Source organism: Mesoplodon mirus (genome assembly GCF_964341445.2).
Source record: "Mesoplodon mirus genome assembly, chromosome: 13".
Lineage (NCBI taxonomy): Eukaryota > Metazoa > Chordata > Mammalia > Artiodactyla > Ziphiidae > Mesoplodon > Mesoplodon mirus.
The window spans coordinates 27,956,465-27,978,525 of NC_138989.1; the positions used below are offsets into that span (position 1 = coordinate 27,956,465).

At 40.6% G+C, this 22,061-nt stretch overlaps 1 protein-coding gene across 8 annotated transcripts in view; it reads left to right on the forward strand.

Annotated features, from left to right (window-relative positions):
- The window catches only part of FAM210A (family with sequence similarity 210 member A), a 39,912-nt gene that overhangs the window by 16,686 nt on the left and 1,165 nt on the right, over positions 1–22,061 (forward strand). For 3 of the 8 annotated variants that reach the window (XM_082639953.1, XM_082639960.1, XM_082639958.1), the window contains exons 2-5: positions 2,372–2,882; positions 9,139–9,250; positions 11,191–11,488; positions 16,392–22,036. In XM_082639953.1, the coding sequence (XP_082496079.1) occupies positions 2,413–2,882; positions 9,139–9,250; positions 11,191–11,424 (816 nt within the window). In that variant the 5' untranslated portion in view covers positions 2,372–2,412 and the 3' untranslated portion in view covers positions 11,425–11,488; positions 16,392–22,036. Of the gene's footprint in view, positions 1–2,371; positions 2,883–9,138; positions 9,251–11,190; positions 12,619–16,391; positions 22,037–22,061 lie in introns of those variants that run through there. The other 5 variants (XM_082639954.1, XM_082639956.1, XM_082639957.1 and 2 more) reach the window with 5 other exon arrangements.

Sequence of the window (22,061 nt, forward strand, 5' to 3'; positions counted from 1 at the left end):
ATGGGAGGGGAATAGTTGAAACCGGGGGAAAGGATGCAAACTGAAAGCCTGGAAAGAGGTTTTTTAAAAAATCCTTTTCCTTTTTATTCACTAACACAAACACATAATAATCCAGTTATCTGAAAGTTAGACTTCTGGGAACTTCACCTCCTGGGAAACTGCCCTGTAAAGGAAATAAGTTTAAAAGAGAAAAAGAAAGCCTTTTGAGTTCAGAAAACACCTGTACTAACGCCAGGGACAAGAATCATTCAAAGGTAACGAATGGTGCTGGAGAAAAGCCTCAAAATAAATTCAACTAAAATAGAGACCAAAAAATTCATAGTAAAAGTTTCTAAATGAATTTTTATATTTGACAGATTTTAGATTATAATTCCAACTGAGCTAATTCTTAGAATAAATAACCAGTTGGTGTTATTTCCCCTTGGCGTAGGCATGGCACAGATTTATACATAAAATAGAGGTGGTAGGAGAGCACAATAAGATATCCTTTACTTACTGTCTGACTCACAACAAAAAATAAGTCAGTTTTGTAAAAAATAATTACGGACTTAATCATTTCTCTGAATGGCCTTAGTCATTTAGTGTTTAAATCATTCTTTATTTGAAGCACATGTCATTACCTTGTAGCTTTCTCTTTGGTTATTAACTGGTCTGAGTCTTCTGTCACTTTTCACTGGCTTTGCTTTGATTCAGCCATCTCCAGTATCACCTTTAAAGGCTTCCTGGGAGCCTGTTTGTTTTGCAAGATTTGCAGTTTCATTTCACAGCTCATTTGCCTTGTGTTGTTGGATCATCTGTGAGAGCCTGATAGAAGCTAAGTTAATTATTAGGAAGAGACGAGTCTGGGATTAATTTTATAAGGAGACAGTTTGTTAGTAGTTGTTTTTAAATGACAGCTTTCTATCCCAGGTAACAAACATTCATGTAAAATGGTGTATCTGTATTTGTTGGAGTGCTGATTTACTGAGGTGCTAACTCAAAACTTGTGATTCTTATTAAGTACAGTTTATAAAAAATAAGATCATCTGTTCTCAATGTATTAGAATTGGAGAGGTAGCTGGTGCAAGGTGCGGGTGAAGATTAGGGGTTAGGTGGCACTGCCTGATGTTGAGGGAAGGGAACTGATTTGCTATATAATAATGCATACAATAATTCTATTTTACCAGTGAGGAAACTTTGTGTCTAGAGAGGCTAAGTAATTTGCTCAAAATACCACTATTAACTCAGTTGGGCCCATCTTATTTCAAAGTCCATGTTTTTTTAAAATTATACTGTCCTGTCTTTTTTTTTTTTGCGGTACGCGGGCTTCTCACTGTTGTGACATCTCCCGTTGCAGAGCACAGGCTCTGGACGCGCAGGCTCAGTGGCCATAGCTAACGGGCCTAGCCGCACCGCGGCATGCGAGATCTTCCCGGACCGGGGCATGAACCCGTGTCCCCTGCATCGGCAGGCGGACTCTCAACCACTGCGCCACCAGGGAAGCCCCTCTATCCTGTCTTTTTAACAAAGTTTTAGCTATCTGGAAAAGTCTGTTCTCACCAGTTAATAACATGTAATTTCCAGTTTTATATAATTTAGTCTAAAAGCATTATAGAATAAATGATATTGATGTCAACTATTCATCAGACCTTAATTTTTTTTTTTTTTTTTTTTTTTTGCGGTACGCGGGACTCTCACTGTTGTGGCCTCTCCCGTTGCGGAGCACAGGCTCCGGACGTGCAGGCTCAGTGCCCATGGCTCATGGGCCCAGCCGCTCCGCGGCATGTGGGATCTTCCTGGACCGGGGCACGAACCTGTGTCGCCTGTATCGGCAGGTGGACTCTCAACCACTGCGCCACCAGGGAAGCCCCAGACCTTAATATTTTAATAACTAACACTTATATGATGCTTGTTAGTTTACAAAAGCACTTTTTCATCATAAATTTCATATAGTTCCTATAAAAACCTATGAAGTAATCCTTGTTTTACTAGTGGGTTTAGGCTTCAAATCTAAAAGACAGTTGCACAGAATTATGACCCCAAAACATTAGGGCCCAGCTCTTTAGCTTCCAGATCTGATTTTTCTGTTATACTACACTGCTTCTTTGTAGAATGACAGAAGCCCTACAAATATCCCTTTTGTGGCAATAAAATAGCCCGAAAATCTTACTGTCCATGATGTCTGTTGGACTGGTTTACTATATCATATTTAGATGATGTGTTTTAATGAAATTCTAAAATTGTGGTATGGTAGAACTATATACCTTAACATTAATTTCTGTGGATTTGATAACAATGTCTATGCTTTTACTTCGTAATAGTTAATGATATATGTTTAAGTAGATTGGTTTATAATGGAAATCTATGTATAATCTAATTTTTTTTAATCTAGTCTCTATAGAAGCTGAAATCCATCGATCTTCGTTCTTCAAAATGCAATGGAATGTACCAAAGACTGTATTCCGACTGGCACATAGGACATGCATGGAACCAGATAAAGCTGGTCTTTTGGGACACTGTCAAAACATGAAGGGACCATTACTTTTGTATACCTTGGAATCCAGAGTGGTTTGGGTACAGGGCCCTCAGAAACGATGGCTGCACTTACCTGCTGCCCAGTGTGTTGCAAAGGAAAGGAAGCCATTCATTGCTCACCCACCCCAACCAGGGGTCCATAAACAGTGGGAGCAGGATATCTTATCCAAGAGGGTTCTGTCATCCAGTGCTACATCCCCAGGAACTCCCTCTGAAAAAAAGGAAGAACCTGATCCTTTACAAGACAGATCAATTAGTCTTTATCAACGATTTAAGAAAACATTTAGACAATATGGAAAAGTTTTGATTCCAGTGCATCTAATAACTTCTGGTGTTTGGTTTGGAACGTTTTATTATGCAGCCATAAAGTAAGTTTTTGCTTGATTGAGCGCCTTTCCCTGTTTTATCAGAATGTTAATTGTACTAATGAAAGCCTTTAAGTAGTTTTTTAAATGCTTTAATGTCTTCAGTTGATAGAGGATGACTATTTTTCATAGCAGTTTTCCACATTTTAATAACAGTAGCTAACATTTGCTTACTGTGTACAGCAGGTATTATGCTAAAATTTTTATAACTGTATCATCTCATTTAATTCTCACAGCAACCGTATGAAGCAGGCAGTGCAATTATTCCCAGTTTATTAATGAGAAAACAGATTAAGCAAGAATAAGTCAAAATAACTTAGTTTTTCCCAAAATAACTCGGAATCTGATTTCAAACCTTAATCACTATGCAACATATAGGATAGCACAGGAGTAAAATTACAGCTTCCAGAGATTTGGCAGCACCATGAGTTAGTTCCGTACTTATATGTTTCTTACAGTGTTTATCAACGTGAAAAGATAACTTATTTTGCCATGTGTATGGTTTTGGTTGGATTTGGTAAGATTTTGCAAAGCCTGGCTTGTATCTGTTGTAGACACAAAAATGAACAAATTACAGACTTAGGCTTTAATGTTACATCTGATGAATGTCAAGGTAAGGTCTTTTGTTCTGATCAGAAGTTGATTTGTTGTGCACTTAAAATCTTGTTAAGGGGGAGGGTATATCTCATGTTAGGTATTTTTTACTACAATAAAATAAATGTTTTTTAAAAAGTTAATTTAGTGGTCCTAGCCTCCAGGTATTATAAAACATAGAATTTCTAAATGTACCTTTCTTGTTAATTACTGTTCCTTTCTTTTAAAGTGAGTTGTATCATTCACACTGTTTTAGGAGCAGGAGTACAAGTAGAAAACAGATTCCCAGTGATTTCCAGTTTCTTTCTACCACCAGCAGAACTGAGTGTGCCAGCGTGTGCCTGTCCCGAGTGCTCTGTGGCTTTTCTTGCTGTGGCCTGGGTGTGACCTACGAACAGTATGCTCACCATCCTGCAGGCAGTGAGATGCACAGTGAAGACCACTTTGATGTTTTTGTAAACTCCCCTGATGGGTTTAGAATTATTTTATACTTTCCAAAAGTCCACTGATTTTCAGTTTTTGGTTATATTTAATGGTTTGTTAGTAAGGTATTAAATATTTTAATGTAAAGCTCACTCATTGGAAAAAGCTTATCATTTATTAAATTAAAAGATGATGGAATGGAGACTATTCTTATTCTTGGGAAACATGGGATTAGAAATGTTTCTTTACAAAAGTTCTATTGAATAAAAGGATTTTTTTTAACCTTGTGTAATTGATGCTGTTCTGTTTTCATATCTTTCTATTTAGTTCTTGTTATTCAGTTATTTCCTTCTTCATTATGTATTTTTATTTTCTTTAAGAATTCCTTTCTTTGCAGGGATTCTTATATGTGCATTTTATGGAATTATCTTTTTGTTTATTAATGACATTTTCTGGACGTATATAAAAATATTTATAGAAATCTTCAGAACTGCCCTTAGTTTTTTAACAGAGCCTAAAATCATGTACCATTTTGCATAAAAATTTCATAGGCATTCAGTTCTTCTATTTAATGAATAGTTTTCTACATATTGAATTTTCTTTTTTGAGGCGTTTAGGATTTTTCTGATTCGGTGTTGTGGATGATGATGAGTTTCTTCCATGTTTCTTTTGCCTTCGCTAGGTTGTCTTTTTTTTTTTTTTTTTTTTTTTTTTGTGGTATGCGGGCCTCTCACCGTTGTGGCCTCTCCCGTTGCGGAGCACAGGCTCCGGACGCGCAGGCCCAGCAGCCATGGCTCACGGGCCCAGCCGCTCCGCGGCATATGGGATCCTCCCAGACCGGGGCACGAACCCGCATCCCCTGCATCGGCAGGCGGACTCTCAACCACTGCGCCACCAGGGAGGCCCCGCTAGGTTGTCTTTAATAAGCATTCAGCCTCCTGGCCTCGGGGAGAAATCTAAGTTTTTAATAATTGAATATGAGATTCTTATTTAGACTATAAAAAAGAGTAATTTTGTTCCTTTTACTTTTCTTTGCCTTCAGTAAAAGAGTTCTGTAACCCAAAACACAGACCTTCAAATAACCTAGTAATATTAATTAGACTTAGGACGTTTTCGGTGGTGTCTGCACTGATGCAGTTGTGGTGACGTTCTGCTGTCCCCTGTGGAGTGCACCTTTCTTGGTTTTGTCCTTCTCCCTCTTTTTTCTGTGAATGCCTGTGTGTAAATGTGGTGGGACTGTCCACTTTAAAGTCAGATACCTTGTCCATCACCGCCTGCCTTTGGCTCTTTGTCAGCATGGAAATTTGGTTCCCAGACCCAGCTCTGCTGCCCCACCATGACCACTGGTCCAGTTCTGTTACAGCATCACATAGCTAAGTTATATTAGGTAGGATGTGTTGCTTTCCAGAACAGTCCCTAATGTTTTTTTAAATCCTTAATGCTTGAGAAATTGAAAGTTGATTTGTTCTAAGGGAAGTGATACTTAGAAAATATTAGTGTATGTTTGCATGGCAGTGTATCTTTCACTGTGAGATGATTTTATTGTGATATTGGAGTTGATTGTGTTAAATACAGGTTTTCAATTCAACTGACTAGAGGCTGGGTTTATTTTATTTGGTTTTAGCTGGAAAAAGTTCGTTCTCTGTTATTTGCTTGTTGCCTACTTACTATTAAAAGAAAAGGGAAAACATAGTTTGTAACTTGAGGGACAGCTAGCATTACTGCCTCTCAGCACCACAGAGCAAAATGCCATTCTGTATTTAGTTAACGCAGTGATGAAGATCTCAGGCTTTTGAAACATTTTATTTCAGGGAGATCTAAATCGTGCGTCCTCATAGATTTTATTTATTTTTATTTTATTTTCTTAATTTATATTATATTTTTGGCGGCATTGGGTCTTTGTTGCTGCGCACGGGCTTTCTCTAGTTGTGGCCAGCGGGGGCTACTCTTCCTTGTGGTGAGTGGGCTTCTCATTGTGGTGGCTTCTCTTGTTGTGGAGCATGGGCTCTAGGCACACGGGCTTCAGTAGTTGTGGCGCGTGAGCTCAGTGGTTGTGGCTTGTGGGCTCTAGAGCGCAGGCTCAGTAGTTGTGGCGCACGGGCTTAGTTTTAGTTGGTCTGCAGCATGTGGGATCTTCCCAGACCAGGGCTCGAACCCGTGTCCCCAGCATTGGCAGGCGGATTCTTAACCACTGTGCCACCAGGGAAGCCCGTACATTTTATTTTAAACTAAGCTTTGTTGTTGCTTCTCTCTGGAAAAGTTGCAGAGATCTTTCATCTTCTAACAAGAAGTTCTCTGTTTGGTCAAATGAAGCTCTTTGATGATGGCTTTGTCTCTACGTTTAGATGCCTTGTGTTTGGGCCTCAAGTTTCTAAAGTTACAAATCCATTCTGAGACACAGTCCTGACTGGTTTTCACTGCACTTCATCCAGACTGTGGATGTACTTTTGCATCATTTGGAACATCCATAAAGCTGGTGGTTTGTGAAGCACAGGTTTCTCTCAGGCTGAGGGAACTTTTGTGACAAAAGTGGATATTACTGTTTGGATCAGACCCTCATTAATGCTTCATATTTAATAACTCCAAAGGAAATGAAAGTTATTTTTTAAAAGTTATGTCATCAAATCAATAGTTTAGAAAAAAGTGGGACCAGGTGGTTGCTTCTTTATTTTACACAGGGTACTTGCGCAAGATATCTTGGTCATTATTGTTTGTTTTTATGATAGTTTGTTTTTTTGTTTTTGTTTTTTTTGCGGTACGCAGACCTCTCACTGTTATGGCCTCTCCCGTTGCGGAGCACAGGCTCTGGACGCGCAGGCTCAGCGGCCATGGCTCACGGGCCCAGCTGCTCTGTGGCATGTGGGATCTTCCCGGACCGGGGCACGAACCCGTGTCCCCTGCATCGGCAGGCGGACTCTCAACCACTGCGCCACCAGGGAAGCCCTATGATAGTTTTTTTTAAAAGATTTATTATTTATTTATTTATTTATGGCTGCGTTGGGTCTTAGTTGCAGCACGTGGGATCTTTGTTGAGGCATGCGGGATCTTTCGTTGCGGCGCAAGTGCTCTTCGTTGTGGTGTGCAGGCTCCTCTCTAGTTGTGCTCGGGCTTCTCTCTAGTTGTGGCCTGCGGGTTTTCTCTTTAGGTATGGTGCATGGGTTCCAGGGCACGTGGGCTCTGTAGTCTGTGGCACACAGGTTCCAGAGCTTGTGGGCTCTGTAGTTTGCGGCACATGGGCTACATGTTGAGGCGCACGAGCTCAGTAGTTGTGGCACGTGGGCTTAGTTGCCCCGCGGCATGTGGGATCCTAGTTCTCTGACCAGGGATCGAACCCGCATCCCCTGCATTGTAAGGCAGCTTCTTTACCACTGGACCACCAGGGAAGTCCCAGTTGTTTTTTGTGTTTTTAAATCACTCCGTTTTGTCTTATATTTAGCCAAATGTTTGTCTTTTCCCCCCGCTGCATGATTGCCATTAAATACGTAGATTTTACATACTGGGCTTAGTCTGAACTAAGAAATGATTAATGAAATAATTTGGTAATTGTACGGGTACCAGAAGAGATGATTAGCATGTTATGGTAGGATGTTATTGTACCTAGTGACTTGATTAGATCCACAGAATCGCTAAATATTTGTAGTACTAAGTCTTGCTTCAGTGGGGTTCTGTTGTTTAAGAGATTTGAAAAGGAAATGAGGGTGGAGATAAAAGAAACTGGATTGGACTTGTAGTTGATTTTTAAACCTAGCTCTTTAAAGTTTCCTTCAGTTATCTGGTTTCCTCTTGTATAGATGGCCAGTAATTCCTGGTGATGATCATCCATATCTATTGAGATTAGTCTCTGATCTCCTAGTATTATAGTGAAATCAGAGAGGGACTTTTCCCCAGTTAAGCAAATTATTTTTTAATATTAAAAATAAACTAGGAGATTACTACTACTGTAATAATAATGGATCCAGGCTGTTCCCTTTCTTAATTACAAAGAGAAAGAGTACTTGTACAGAGGAGCAACCTGTGGACCCGAACTTAACCACAAGTCAGACTCACACCACAAGTCAAACACCAGGTCAAACTCACAGGACAGACTGAGTGTGTGGCTCCTGTTGTGATGCTCTGAGATGGACATAGAATCAACTCTGCAGCTTTCCTATCTGAAAACATTTACCCCAAATTTAATCATGAGGAAACAATCAGACAAATCCAAATGAAAGGCTGTTATACCACAAAGCTGGCCTGGGAGCTTCAAACATCTCAGCATCAAAAAAGACATCCTGCCTTTCTCCTCAACAGAAAGTGCTGAGCAGCGCTTCTGGAGAAGAACTGGAAGACATGACAAGATAGTGACAAGGGACTCACCGGACAACTCAGGGAATTTTAACATTAAATAACGTACTGTTGTATTAACTATATACTGTCCTACATGTTAAGTTTCCTGGCTATGATGATTATATTATGTTTATGAAGGAGAAGCACAGAACAAGAACCTTGTTGTGGTTTGAGGTGAAGGCTCACAACGTCTGCAAAACTACAGGCAGTGAGGGAGAGACTGGGAGAGCATGAGTGTTCCGGCGTGGCAAACTTGACACTCAGGGAAACTAAAAAGAAATTAGGGCTTACCAGTTGGATTAGAGACTTTTTCTGCCTTCTTTCCCTCCCTCCAAAAATTTGTTGCAATTCATGGTAATTGCTTCTTTACCTGCCTTTTAAGTCTGATAATAGAATAGAAGCATCTTTTTAGAATAATTGAAGTTTTCATGAAACCCATAGAATCATTTATTTTTTGCATAATAACAGTAAGTGGTGTTATAATATCACTTGTTTTTATGATAATAGTATAGTTTGACATGTAATTTTAGAGGTAAAAAATCTTAGGTCTTAAACTTTGAGTTGGATCATTCTAAGGAACTAAAGATTCTAAGATCAGGAGAATGGTTAGAATCATTTCTGATCATTTCTCTTAGGTTACTTAATGCTATTAATTTTTCTCTGATAAATGATTCTATTTTTCTCAGTGTGCTAATTAGGGTTGTCCATGAACAGAAGCTGTGAACAGTGAGACACAGCAGGACGCTGGTGTTCATGCACATGTTGTTCCTTTAGAGTGAAATTAGAGTGCTTGGTGGTGCAGAATTGACTTTTAAACAGAATTTGGTTTTGATGTTTTCAGATAATCTTTTGAAAATATTTATCCCTAGAAGTTTATCTATATGTATATATAAATTACTTTCTGTTTCTTTCTTAGAGGAGTGAATGTCGTTCCTTTTCTAGAACTTATTGGGTTACCTGACAGCGTAGTAAACATTCTGAAAAATTCCCAGAGTGGAAATGCACTAACAGCTTATGCCCTGTTTAAGGTAGGTACTGCTGTGGGTAGATGGCTCCGCACGCTGAACCTCTGTAACACTCTGTGCTTGCTCCCAGGGTCACCGTTGTAACTTAAAATACTGTGTTTCATCTCTTACATGTCTAATGATTAAAAGTAAACTAAAATTTTTAAGGGTAAATAAAATGGTGGTTTAGGAAGAATTGCCTTAAGAATAGGTAGGTTTTTCATAACCTGCTGTGATGAGACAAAGTGAGATTTCTGAATTTCTAATGAACAGGTTGTCCCTGTGACATTTCTCCTACTGATAGTACATTAATTTTCCTTTTTCAGAGGTCCACATGCCACCTGACATGTTAGTGAAATTTAGCATTTATTTTACTGTTCATACTAGTTTATCTTTCTAAAAAGTAAAATAGTAAAGTTTAATCAAATTGTTTTATGTGATAAACCTTAGACTTAGTTGTTGATGTAATGTATGTTTCATTTTGGAGTTCATTGTCTTTACAGTTGTCTGGATTCAGACAATGACATCTTTGTAAATAGATCGTTTTTACACTTATGGGTCGTTATTTTGGAAGAGAAGACTCATTATTGTAAATTGTGGAATTTAGCTATATTAATCTAATTTTTCTCAACTGACAAAAAATTAGGTTCTATGTAGCTTTATCCTAAGAAAACAGGTAGAAGACATTGGGAAACTAGATGTTATTTTACTTTTGTTATGAAAATACTTAGAATTACGGGTGTATAGTAGTACTCAAAAATAGTGTTGTTTTATTCTGTCATCCTCATTAAAATCCTCTGAAATATTGAGAGATTTCTTATATGATAATTTTGACTAGAGGGCTAAAGCTTAATTGCTGAGTTTTTCAACATTAAAACTTATTAAATTAATAAATTATCAAGTTTTTAGTTAACAGTGTGTATAATTTAACCTTAATCCAACTGTCATGATGGTTGAAACCATTTCCCTAATTATAACTGTTCCTTATCCCATGCTCTCATTTCACCGTGTGTTAGGTCTTTTTTTAATGTCTTTTGTCTTTGATCATGAGCTCCTAGGAATTTAGAGTTGTGTCTTCTTTCTTTGTGTTTCCACTGTGCCTGTGCTGTGCTCTGGAGGCACATCAGTGCTCAGTGCCTGTTGGCCTGCTTGGAATTGAAACACAAGGCTGGCACGCAGGTGGGCTGGTGTCAGCAGGGGCTCTGCTCATGTTCCTGTGCAAGGAAGGAGGTGTGGAGGGTCCACCTGGGTGTTTGGTTTCTGTAACCTGGTTTCTCAGGTAGAGCAGCAGACACTGAGGTTTCTTGCCTCAGAATGTGATGCAGCCTCTGCTCTTACAATTCTCCCTTTGTACCAGTTCATCTACTAGTTAGTTTGGGACCTTAAACCTCTGGTCAGTTGACATGTGTACATGTCTCCTATAGGTGTGCCATTTTACCACTTTTTGGCCTCATGGAAGTTCCTGGTTGGGATGCCAAGCCCAGCATGGACTGTAATGAGAAAGTAGCATAAAGCCTGGAAAAGCCAAAGAAAAGAGATTTGGAAGTGAAACTAAACTAAACAGTGAAGAACAAACATTTGGCCCGGGTTTGCCCCTCAGTTTGGTTCCGGTTTAGATGAACAATATGTGCAGGTCGGCAGGGTTTCTGGGGAGTGGAAATGCATGTGCCTTTGTTATAGGGAGGGTCCTGAGCCCTCCCTCTGGTTCTCAGTGAGTCTTCCCCCCAGGTTCACTAGCACATGGGTACAGAACTTTGGTACTGCCCCTGTTCTCTAATCCTGGGTCAGTGTCTCGGTGACAAATACGGAATGTTAGGAGGGAAAACCATATAGGATATAACAGCCTTATGAAGCAATAAAGTAATTGATAGTTTGGTTATTAACAAGAATTTTAACTTCACACTGTTTTTGCTTAAGACAACAGTTATAATCAGTACTGATCTGCCCATTTCATTTTCCCGCAGATTGCAACGCCCGCGCGGTACACTGTGACCCTGGGGGGGACCTCCTTCACTGTGAGGTATCTGCGCAGCCGTGGCTACATGTCGACGCCACCTCCTGTGAAGGAGTATCTGCAGGACAGGATGGAGGAGACAAAGGAACTCCTCACAGAGAAGATGGAGGAGACAAAGGACAGACTCACTGAAAAACTGCAAGAAACCAAAGAAAAGGTTTCTTTTAAGAAAAAAGTGGAATAGGGTGCCTTATATACCAGATTATAGACAGTTCCTGCACTTTAACCCTTGGGGACTATGGACAAAGGTACATGCTCTTGATTATTTTTTTGGTTAGCAGCCTAAATATAGCAGTTCTCTGAGGGTTAAAGAACTAAGATAACTTCTTTTTTTTTTTTTTTTTTTTTTTTTTGTGATACGCGGGCCTCTCACTGTTGTGGCCTCTCCTGTTGCGGAGCACAGGCTCCGGACGCGCAGGATCAGCGGCCATGGCTCACGGGCCCAGCCGCTCCGCGGCATGCAGGATCTTCCCAGACCGGGGCACGAACCCGTGTCCCCTGCATCGGCAGGCGGACTCTCAACCACTGTGCCACCAGGGAAGCCCTAAGATAACTTTTTAAAGTTAAACATCACTAGAAAAATCAGTGTTTTTTGAAAAGAAAAAATGAACCCAGTATAAGAATTTCATGTCAGTAGCAGCGTTAAGCAGTGGTCCATGTCTTCAGTCATCCTTGCTTTGTGTTTAGATAGCTGCTGACTCCTTGCATAGCTGGTGTGGCCCTACACAGATGTAACACTAGGTCTTCATATTTGTTATTCTTTGAGGTTTTAACGATATTCACTTCTCAGTGTGGAGACAAACTTATCATCAGAACTGCCTGTGAATAAGAGGATATTTAGTGTTTCCCTAAAGATAGTATATAATGGTTACATACCAGTTAAAATGTAGACTTCATATAAAGAAAGCTGAATGAAAATTGGGTCATATATATGTAAATAAGATATATTGGTTATATGTAAGTGAAAAATTGACCCTTTAAAAATGATTTTTACCTGAAGCTTGCCATAATCAAATTTTTTAAGCAAATCTGTGCGGTCATAGCACTTTCTCACCCAGAATGTAAAACTGTTATTCCTGCATCATGTCCTCTCCAACTGATCTCTCAGAGGAAAAGGGAAAATCATTACACCGTAAGTTTATGGTGGAGATCAGATACCCTTAGCAGTGCCTGCAGCTTGTGGTTCTCGGCAGTGCAGGTTTGGGAGGATGGGACCTGCCTGTCCCTGCCACCTGGTCTCCACCAGCCAGAGTCGGTCTTGATTCCATTATGGAGTAAAATTTTAAGATTGTAGCTGCTGTTTTCCTCTTGCATTGAAACATCCTTACTTGAATTTTTTAAATAGCAAAGCTGTCATTAAAACCTGCTTGGAATGAAATTCAGTCGTTGTCAGATGTGAAAGTTGCCACGATTTGTGTGGGTGTGTTTGAGGATGTGTTTGTGTGTTTCCTTTTGCTCTAACTGCCTTTACTTCAGTTCTAACCTTTGAGTTGAAAGAGGGAATGGCCTCTTTCTAGATTGTCTTTGTTGTGAGTGATCTGATAAGGCCTCAGGCATCACTGCTGTGAGGCAGGGTTTTCGTATTAAATACTGAGTTTGGCCAAATTTAGAGAATACTTTAAAGGGAAAAAAATGTTTGCATTTGATACATCTCATCATTATATTGGCTGTGCTGTGGTTGGACTCTTCTTTGTGGGGGTGGGTGGAGTGGTGAGGGGGCAGGGCTCACTCTGCCACATGCAGGCCCGATCAGGCAGGATGGTTTGTCTCCTGATACAGATCAAACGTGTGATTTCAAATTGACAGCACATTTTCAAATCCAAAAACAGTGAACATGTTTTAGCTTGTTTATTAAATAATTCACATTTTTGCATATATTAAATGCTAAGATGGATACTAACAAATTTCTTGTTTGTTTATTTTTAACCACTGAGACTGCTTGGTTTAAAATCATGTGTTATATGAAACTTTCTTTTTACTTTTCACGTTGCATAGGGCGTGTTTTCCAATGAGGATAAATTGTGGGTCTTAGAAGCACTAATAACCCTGAGTTTCCACCTTTGGTTCAGCCCGTTTGAGATTTGTTGCCATCCAGTTTCATAATTGTGTTGTGTTTGTCCAGTTACAGAAAGTGAGATACTAGGGAGTGCTTTGAAATTCTCTAGTAAAACATTCCTCTGAAGGTGTAAGAAGTTCTTTTGTCATTATTTGGTATCAGGAATATCTGATCTTGTCAAATGCTGCTGCTCTCATCTTGCTAACCTAGTCCTTAAGGGACGCTACAAAGAGCCAAAAGGGGGACCCCTGGAATATGCGTATGGAGTATTCGTAGCAAGCCAGCAGCACATAGTGGGCATTGAGTTCAATTATCTGGGTGTGTGTGTGATAAATATCATAACCATTTCATTTACCATAAGCCTTATACTTGCTGTGTCTGGTGTGCACATCTGTATTTAAGTAGGATTTTTGACAGGGTAAAGAGGGAGCCATGGCTGAGATTTAATTTAACACCTATAAAATAGGTTAAAAGTGTTTGCTCAGCAAATTAACAATTGAAATGAAAAATAGATTAGGTAAAAAAAGACTTAGTTTATTCAAGAAAAATAGCAAAACCAACCTTTTAAAGTACCACAAAAATGTCTCTTACTGAACCAACATTTTGCATACAGTAGGGTGCTATTTGCAGATTCCAACAAAGGAGAAAGAGTTCATGTATTAAGGTCACCTTCCTGTCACTAGTGAAAATAATAAAACTATGCCTTCAAATATAATCTTCAGCTTATTTGTTATAGAATATGCCTTCCATTTATTTACAGATGGAAGATGTTACTGTAGTCCTTTATGCTCTAGGAAGCAATGGAGCTATTGGCTGTCTTATTTCAGTGACCTCAGAAGGTAATTCCAGGAATTGTATAAACATCTTAACAGTTTGGGCAGAAGAGGTGTTTGAAGAAAAGAAGCAAGTTGTGCGTTAGACATATCTAGCTCTTTCTTGTGTTCTTTCCACTTGGTTCATCTTCAGGATTTCTTACCCAAATTCAGATGTTCTGAACAAAGCCACTGTACAAGATTGTAGAGTATGGTGATGGTAATGAAATGGACAGAAAATGTTTTAGCAAATGAGTCAGAAAGAGTACGTGCATCTTTCCTGATACCTTTGAGATGATACCGTTTTTATAAAATGCATTGGTGAGATATACATTTCTGAATTATTAAAGGATTCTGTCTGAAAAATACTTGCTTTCAAAGGATTCTGTCTGAAAAATACTTGCTTTCATGGTAATATAGACATATTTCTTCTGTTGGCTACAGCTTACTTTTTAAAATGGGGACCTTCATTTATTTCAGATTTTCAAAATTGAATCTCCATAGGGAACATATGGAGTTAGTTTAGAAGAAAGTAAAATACATTTAGATTAAGATTAAAATACATTTAGATTAAATACATTTAGATTAAAAATATTTAGAAGAAAGTAAAATACATTTAGATTAAGTGTTACCAACATTGGTTTGAAGTAGTTTTTGGTATTAGATGCTTACTCAGTTGGCTTTTCCTGAGCCATGGTCTACGGTGCGTCCAGTCACATTGGCCTAGAGGCCGGAGTTGCACAGGAGTGTTCATAAAAAGTATGGGCCTCTCTACCGCCTTGGAATTTAACCACCTGAACCAGAAATCTGCAGAACCAGAGGTGGGTGCTTTTAATTATTCATTCTGCAAATAGGAGCTTTGTTTGGTCTCTCTTGGTACATCTGTATATTACAGAGTACCCAAAAGATTCTGCCTCCTTGACCCAAAGGAACAATAGAGGCAAGAATTCTCCTTCCCTTAGAGACTTGGCCAGAATTCGTCTTCAGCTGTGAATTTTGGCCTGGCTTTCTGATTTTTGAAAGATATTTGTCCTGCATTTTGAGCTTGTAACTTACATTTGAGAAATGCTAAGTATGCGCCGATTGGGTATAGTTTTCCCTCTTTGAGATTTTTTTCCTTTGTGACTTCCATGTCAGGCTGGTTCATTTTAACTCATTAAAACAAGTTTTTGGTTGTCTTGATTCTTCAGGGTTAGGCTTTGAAAATCAAGCTGTATTCTCCGTAAATCGCTGGCAGCCACCAACAGTAATGATGACAGATCATAATTATCTTGTGGCAGTTATCTGGCTATTTTGATAAGAATGATTCTCTCAGCAGAGAGAATGCGGCTTGACTTCAGAAGCCTTCAAGGCAGAGTATGACATTATTCCGCTGACTTGGACAGTGCTTGTGGGAAGTGCACAGGCAGCCCCAAAGTCCTCCTCAGCACTTGTGGTTTCTATCTACAGGTAGAGGGCTCATGGAGCCTGAGACAACAGAAAGCACTTTCACGTTGTGTTTTCTCTGGGACAGCATGGTCCATAAGAGCAGAAGTTGTAGGACAGGTCTGAGATGTTGCACGTGTAGCCACAGTATATTCTCATTCTTCCTGACTGTGAGGAATGCATAGAACCTTTCTTCCTTCTTGCCTTACCTCTCCCTCCCTCCCTCCCTATGTCCAGCTTTTTCTGCTTTGAATTTTGACCATTTTAAATGGTAGAAACTCTCTTTGAAGTGAAAAAGAAAAAGGCGAGTTTGCATGCAAACGTGCCTGGTTGTCCTGCGGTAGCCGGTATGGGTTCTCCCTCCCTCTGGTGGGCAGGCGCTATGGCCCACTCCTCAGTAAGAGCGGGACAGAAAACTTGCAGGTGTTTCCTGACTTTCTAATCAGGTACCTGCTGAAAGTCAGCCTTTTACTCCATTTGGGTAATTTCATAAGATTACTTTTAAGTGTACCATATATGAAATATATCTAATATTAATCAACATGAAATCTACCTAGTATAATCTAAATAGGGTAAAACAATGAGATGTTTCAGATCCTTAACACTAATTGAGGGTTTGTTTTTTTAAAAAAAGAACATATAGCATTTCCTCTATATACACAAATATTAAGCTGTTATTTTGTGTGCACCTCTAAGTATGAGGTTTGAGATTCTGTAATGATTTGAAGCACATTTTGACTAATTTGTATTTTATTGAATTTGAGTCAATATTTTCTTTGGATACAATCTTGTGACTTAATTATGGCTGTTGCTTTACTTCTCTAAGAATAGTGGCTGTTTGGGTTCTCTCTTTGCAAGGGTCCCAAAGGCACAGTTTGTCCAGTCCTCAAACACTGACTGCCCTGCCATTCACCTTGGTCTGGAGGTAGAGTTACAGGGCTTGGTTGCCATCGTGCTCCATCACCATGTGGTTGTCATTCCCCTCCTGAAGAAGATGGAAGATACGGTAGGTTGTAATTGCATTCCTCACTTCTTTTGGTTTGGAAATAAGGGACGAGTCTTACTTTCCAAAAAAAGTTGAAAATATTATTATCAGTCAAACACTTGTCCACAAAACCTAATGCAACTTCTGTTGATAAATCTAGATCATTTTGTAACTGCATTATTTTGGAAGCATTTTAGATTAATAGAAGTTTTCTCAGTCATAAACCCAATTTTCCCTCTAGTGGGTCACTTCAGAATGTTGAGGCCAGTAGTTGTAGTTGAAGAAAGGTGCAGGAGAGCCGGGTCAGACATTCAAATCCAGGAACTAAGTAAGGTAAAGTAAGTACCTGCTTTGGAATTTTTTAAATTCTTTGTATTTTTGGAGCTGAAGCCAATTTATGAATATTCCTAATCCCCTGTCCTCTTCTGGTGACTTCCATCATCTTTTCCCTTTTAACTTCATAATTTTCTTTTTTTAAATAAATTTTTATTTATTTGTTTGTTTGTTTTGGCTGCGTTGGGTCTTCGTTGCTGCACACGGGCTTTATCTAGTTGCTGTGAGCAGGGGCTACTCTGTTGTGGTGCTCTGGCTTCTCACTGCAGTGGCTTCTCTTGCTGCGGAGCACGGGCTCTAGGTGTGCAGGCTTCACTAGTTGTGGCTCGCGGGCTCAGCAGCTGTGGCTCACGGGCTCTAGAGCGTAGGCTCAGTAGTTGTGGTGCATGGGCTTAGTTGCTTCATGGCATCATAATTTTCTTTAATTCTTTCTTTAGAGTGATATTTCATTATCCAAAGAGGATTCAGCCTCAGAAAATACCCCATCCTCCCGTGGGAAGAAAGTGAGTTCGCTTTTCCTACTGCACTTGTGTGGAGGGTCATGGTGGTGGTCACAGCACCTGAGCCTGCATTTGCGACACTTGGAGCAGCTCAGATTGGAATTTTCCTTTTCCTTGGGGTCAATCGGTGGAACATCTGAAGCATCAGGAGCTGGCTTTTGTGGTAACTTTTCTCACTGGGAAGTTCAGTGTATCCCCGACTAAGAACTGTTAGGCTGGCCTCTCTAGGAGTGGAGAACATGTGTGCGGGAGGTTAACGGGAGGTTGACAGTGAGGCAAAACCATGTGCTCGTGGATGGTTCCAGAAGAAAGGGAGTGTGCCAGCATTGGTGAAGAGGATGCATACGTGGTACAGGATCCCGGCACCAGGAGCCTGGGGTCCATGCGGTTTCCTTGAGGCCGTGACAGCACTCAGATCAGTGTTAGCTCCCCCACCCCACACAGAAAGGAAGCCAGAGAAGGAAAAAATGGGGGCAAGGTGGGAAATTATTTTTTTTAAACTATTCTCCCTTCAGATTTTCACATTTTATTGCTAAGGTTGTAAGAACACTCCCCAACACATACACAACATGGTTTGTTAACCAAAAAAGCTGCCCACATCTAGAGTAATGAGAAAAGAAACAGATGTATTTTACTTAAAACCGTGGCGAGGAGGTTTGGGTCCTGGTGGTTCAGTCTCTGCCTTGACACAGGTGCTCCAACCCCCTTGGCACTAACTTGGCCCGTTTCCGTCACTGGCATTTTAAGCTGCAGTGTTAGCGTAGAGAGCATGCCAAGGCAGAGTGCTATTTACAAGTCTGTAGGAATTGGGCGAACCTGGAAAGTGAAAGCTGAACAGCACAGGTCCCTCTGTGGGGGCCGCATGTGGCAAGCACACCCTCTCCTCCAGTCTTCGCACAGGTGACCCTGTTGTATGCGTGACATTTGAAGACATTAACCTGAGACAGAGCTAATACTTGAGGCCGCCAGGTCTACAGGCTCCAAAGCCTGTGCTGCCCTTGGACTGTAAGCAGGAAATCTCAAGCAGGACCTCAGGGTCCCCCACCGAAGTCAGGGTGGCAGACACAGCCTGGCTTAGGTGGGGCCAAGGGGATGGGTCCCTGGCCTGCCACGTGGGAGAGGCCAAAGTCAGCACTTTGATTTGAAAGCACGCTTACTCTGTCTGCTAGTGTAGACTGCTAGAATATTTTGTGCTTCCAGATTCTGGTGGTAGTACCACAGTAAACTCTATAAATGCAAATGGCTTTGTAAACAGGTTAAGTCATATAGGAGCAGTATACTATACACAAATGTGTGTAAATGTATATGTACTGCTTCCTGGTAAAGCCTTTTGGAAGTCTGTATTGCAGTTAACGCCATGCTGTGTTCAAATTACTAAGACTGTAGCTTTTGAATTTTTTAAAGTAGGGTGAATGAGGTTTACATTATTAGGGCAAAAGCCCAAAGTCTGGACAGACATGCCATCAAAACAATGAAATTTACAAATGCACAGCTTTTACCTTTTGGCTGCTATTTTAAAACATGCATTTTAATTAGAATCCATTCAAAGCAAAACGTTAAAACAGTGTAACGAGAGAAATCTAACTATGATGTTTTAAGTAACAGGCTCGTTATAAAATGTTTTGTGCAAGTGTCATCATGGAGAGTCAGAAATAAGTGTTTGTCCCAAGGCCACTGTGAGTGGCTCTCTGAAGGATTCTGGAGGTTTCTTTCGAGCACACTGCTTTTCTAGATGTCCTCAAGGGTGCAGGGAGAGGGCTGCCTGAGTTGCTAGTCCATCTCCTTAGCTGTTGGCAGCTCTGCTGTTTCACAAACGACCCAATGAACAGAAGTCAGTACAAGAAAGCCAGAGACTGATGGGGTATGGGATCTGGTGCAGGCCCTGAAGTGCAGTGGGGGCTCCCCATGTACCAGGTGGGTCAGCAGGGAGCCTGTCGCCAGGGAGGGAGGTGTTGGGCTCTGTTATGTCCTGTGCTGAGTGTAGCCTGAGCAGAAAACGGTGGGTCCAGACCTTGGTGTCTCCCTCCCTGGCTGGTGGTGCCTCGGCTTTCGAGGGCCCACAGGGGCTCCTTGGCCTCTGGCACTTCAGCTCCAGCCCGATGGACAGCTCCTGGGTCACGGGCAGCCTCCAGGCCTATTGTCTGTTTTTGGCCTGGGGCTTCCTCTGAAGTCTTCAGAGCCTTCTCAGTGCACAGCCAGGGCTGCAGGAAGGGGTCCCACAGGCCCCCAACAGTGGAGATCAGTGTCCCACCTCCTGTCCTCCAGGAGTGTAGTCTCTGGTTTCTCAGCACCACACTGAGCCCCGCGCTGCCCAGATGGACACCAGTGGGCCCACCCTGACCATCTCCTGCCTCCTCCAGAGCAGCTCCAAGTAACCTTCCTGCACCCAGACCCTAGACCCAGCCAACCAGGTGACCTCATATAGAAATGGGTTTACTGAACCCAATCCAGTAGGAATCAAGCCTGGAATCTCCTCTCCTTCTGTGACAAAAGTTTATACTGGTCTTACCTTCACTGAGGGATATAAGTTTGGGGAATATTCTTTAAAATTTCTCAAATATCTGCTGAATAAGAGATTATAGAATTTATTCAAGAGCATAATGTGGTTTATCAGTGACTATTTGCTGTTTTAATAGAAAGAAATCCTTTTCTTACAGCTATTTTCCTCCTTATAGCTTTCTAATCCCCTTTCAAAAATTGTCTTAAAAAATTAATTCAGAATCTAAAATGGGTTTTATGGGAGCTCCTTAGCGGTCCAGTGGTTAGGACTTGGCGCTTTCACTGCCATGGCCCAGGTTCAATCCCTGATCAGGGAACTAAGATCCCACAAGCTGCGGGGTGTGGCCAAAAAGTTTTATAACTAGAGTTTGGGGCCCATACAGTTATATTTAAATGGTATTTTAAGATTTCAGTTTCCAAAGTTCATTTGTTTCCACAGTTCATTACTAACGTATAGAAATGCAAAAATATTGTAATTGTATTTCCTGCAACCAAGCTAAACTCACTTATTCTAGTAGTTTGGTAGGTTGTATGAAGTTTTATACATTCACAGTTATGTAATCTGTGAATCCATATACTTACTTAGAGCTTAGAGATATCATTCTAATCTCTCAGTGAAGGAAACTTAGATTCCTTTTGCTCCATCATCACGAACTGAAAACCTCTGATGCCAATGACCTTATTATTTAGCCTCTGAGGGTGTCTGCTGAACAATTCTCTTAGAAGTCTTGCTCACGTTTTGGGCTGAGTTGACTCAGTTTGTCTGTCACAGCTTCCAGAAGCCTGAAGGTGACACCTCATCTCAGGTGACAATCCCTGAGTGTTCTTTGTAGAACCCAGAACTGTATGATGTGATCTGCCAGGGTTTATAGCAAATATAATGATTTCTGAAAAGTCAGAGTGAATAAGAACTGAATGGGACGGTTACCTGGAGAACCATAAGAACCGTTTCTGAGACGGGTTTTTAAATACAAGTAGTTTCCCCCCCACCCCCCAACATATGTGCTTTGTCTGTGAAATATTTTTTAAAAAAAACAGGAGACGTGTATCAGTGATCATTTTTAATGATTTTGAGCTGTGGTTCGAACACAGCATTAAGAACAAGCAGAAGAGGCTGATTTCATAACACACAGCACTTAGAGCAACATCTTCCTTTAAAAGTCCGGATTGCGGTTACAGACCTTGGGTCTAAGAACTACATCCCCTCGCTCAGTTAAAGAGGCAGATACATGACAGCTGGAAATCTTTCTCTGTGTATAACTGGGAATTATGTTGAACAGTAAGCACAAATGTCTGTTTAAAAAAAAGACTTTAACAACTTCAGATTATTATAGATCACGTGAACAACTGTTGCAAAGTTCAGATACAGTTGTACTTTTTCATTATAAAGCAGCCTAGTGAAAATTAAGTGAATTAAATGCTATGAATAGTATTGTACATATTTAAAAACAGCTTTTACACCAGAAAGTGTGATTTTTGAAAGCCATGAAATGAAGAATAGCAATATACCAGCAAGCACATTAAGATGAACCAGTATAATTAACAGTAAAGTTTAAGCCTCTATTAGTCCTGTAGAAAAGCCATGACGTGGTAACAAATTTAGTGCCTTTGAGTCCAGAACATCATCAGATGACACTCTTGCTCAGCAGTCCTCCCAAGAGGTGAAGCCTGAGGGAGTTTTTCTAACAGGGAGGAGCCTCCACCCTTGACCTGAACCACCAGGGCCGCTGCCATTGGCAGTGAGCAGACAGCGGGGGCAGTGGGTGCAGAAAACACAGATCCCCATCTTCTTGTGGGCCTTGCAAAGCACAAAGAAGGGCTGACCTTTGGTCCATTAGCATCAAGAGGTGCAGAGGTGTTTTCAGTTTAAGGATAATCAGTAATTGTTTTGTGGAGGACAAGAGTATGACTCTGTCGTGATTCTCAAAATCAAAACATACACCACGGAACAAATAAAAAACGAATTATTAGAATTTACATCCTCTGATGACAGAATAAACTGGAAATATGGATCAGGTGGGCAGAATTTCACGAAACCGTGGATGGCACTGGGAAGGATGCCCACACCCACGATTTCATCCATGGTTTTAATGAACATTGTCATAGGCTCTTCTTTTTTCTTTTTTCAAGATTAGAATATTTGAAGATAAATGCAGAAGTCACCGTCAGCCACTAAAGACAGAGCTGTAAGTAGATGCTGAGTCAGGGGGT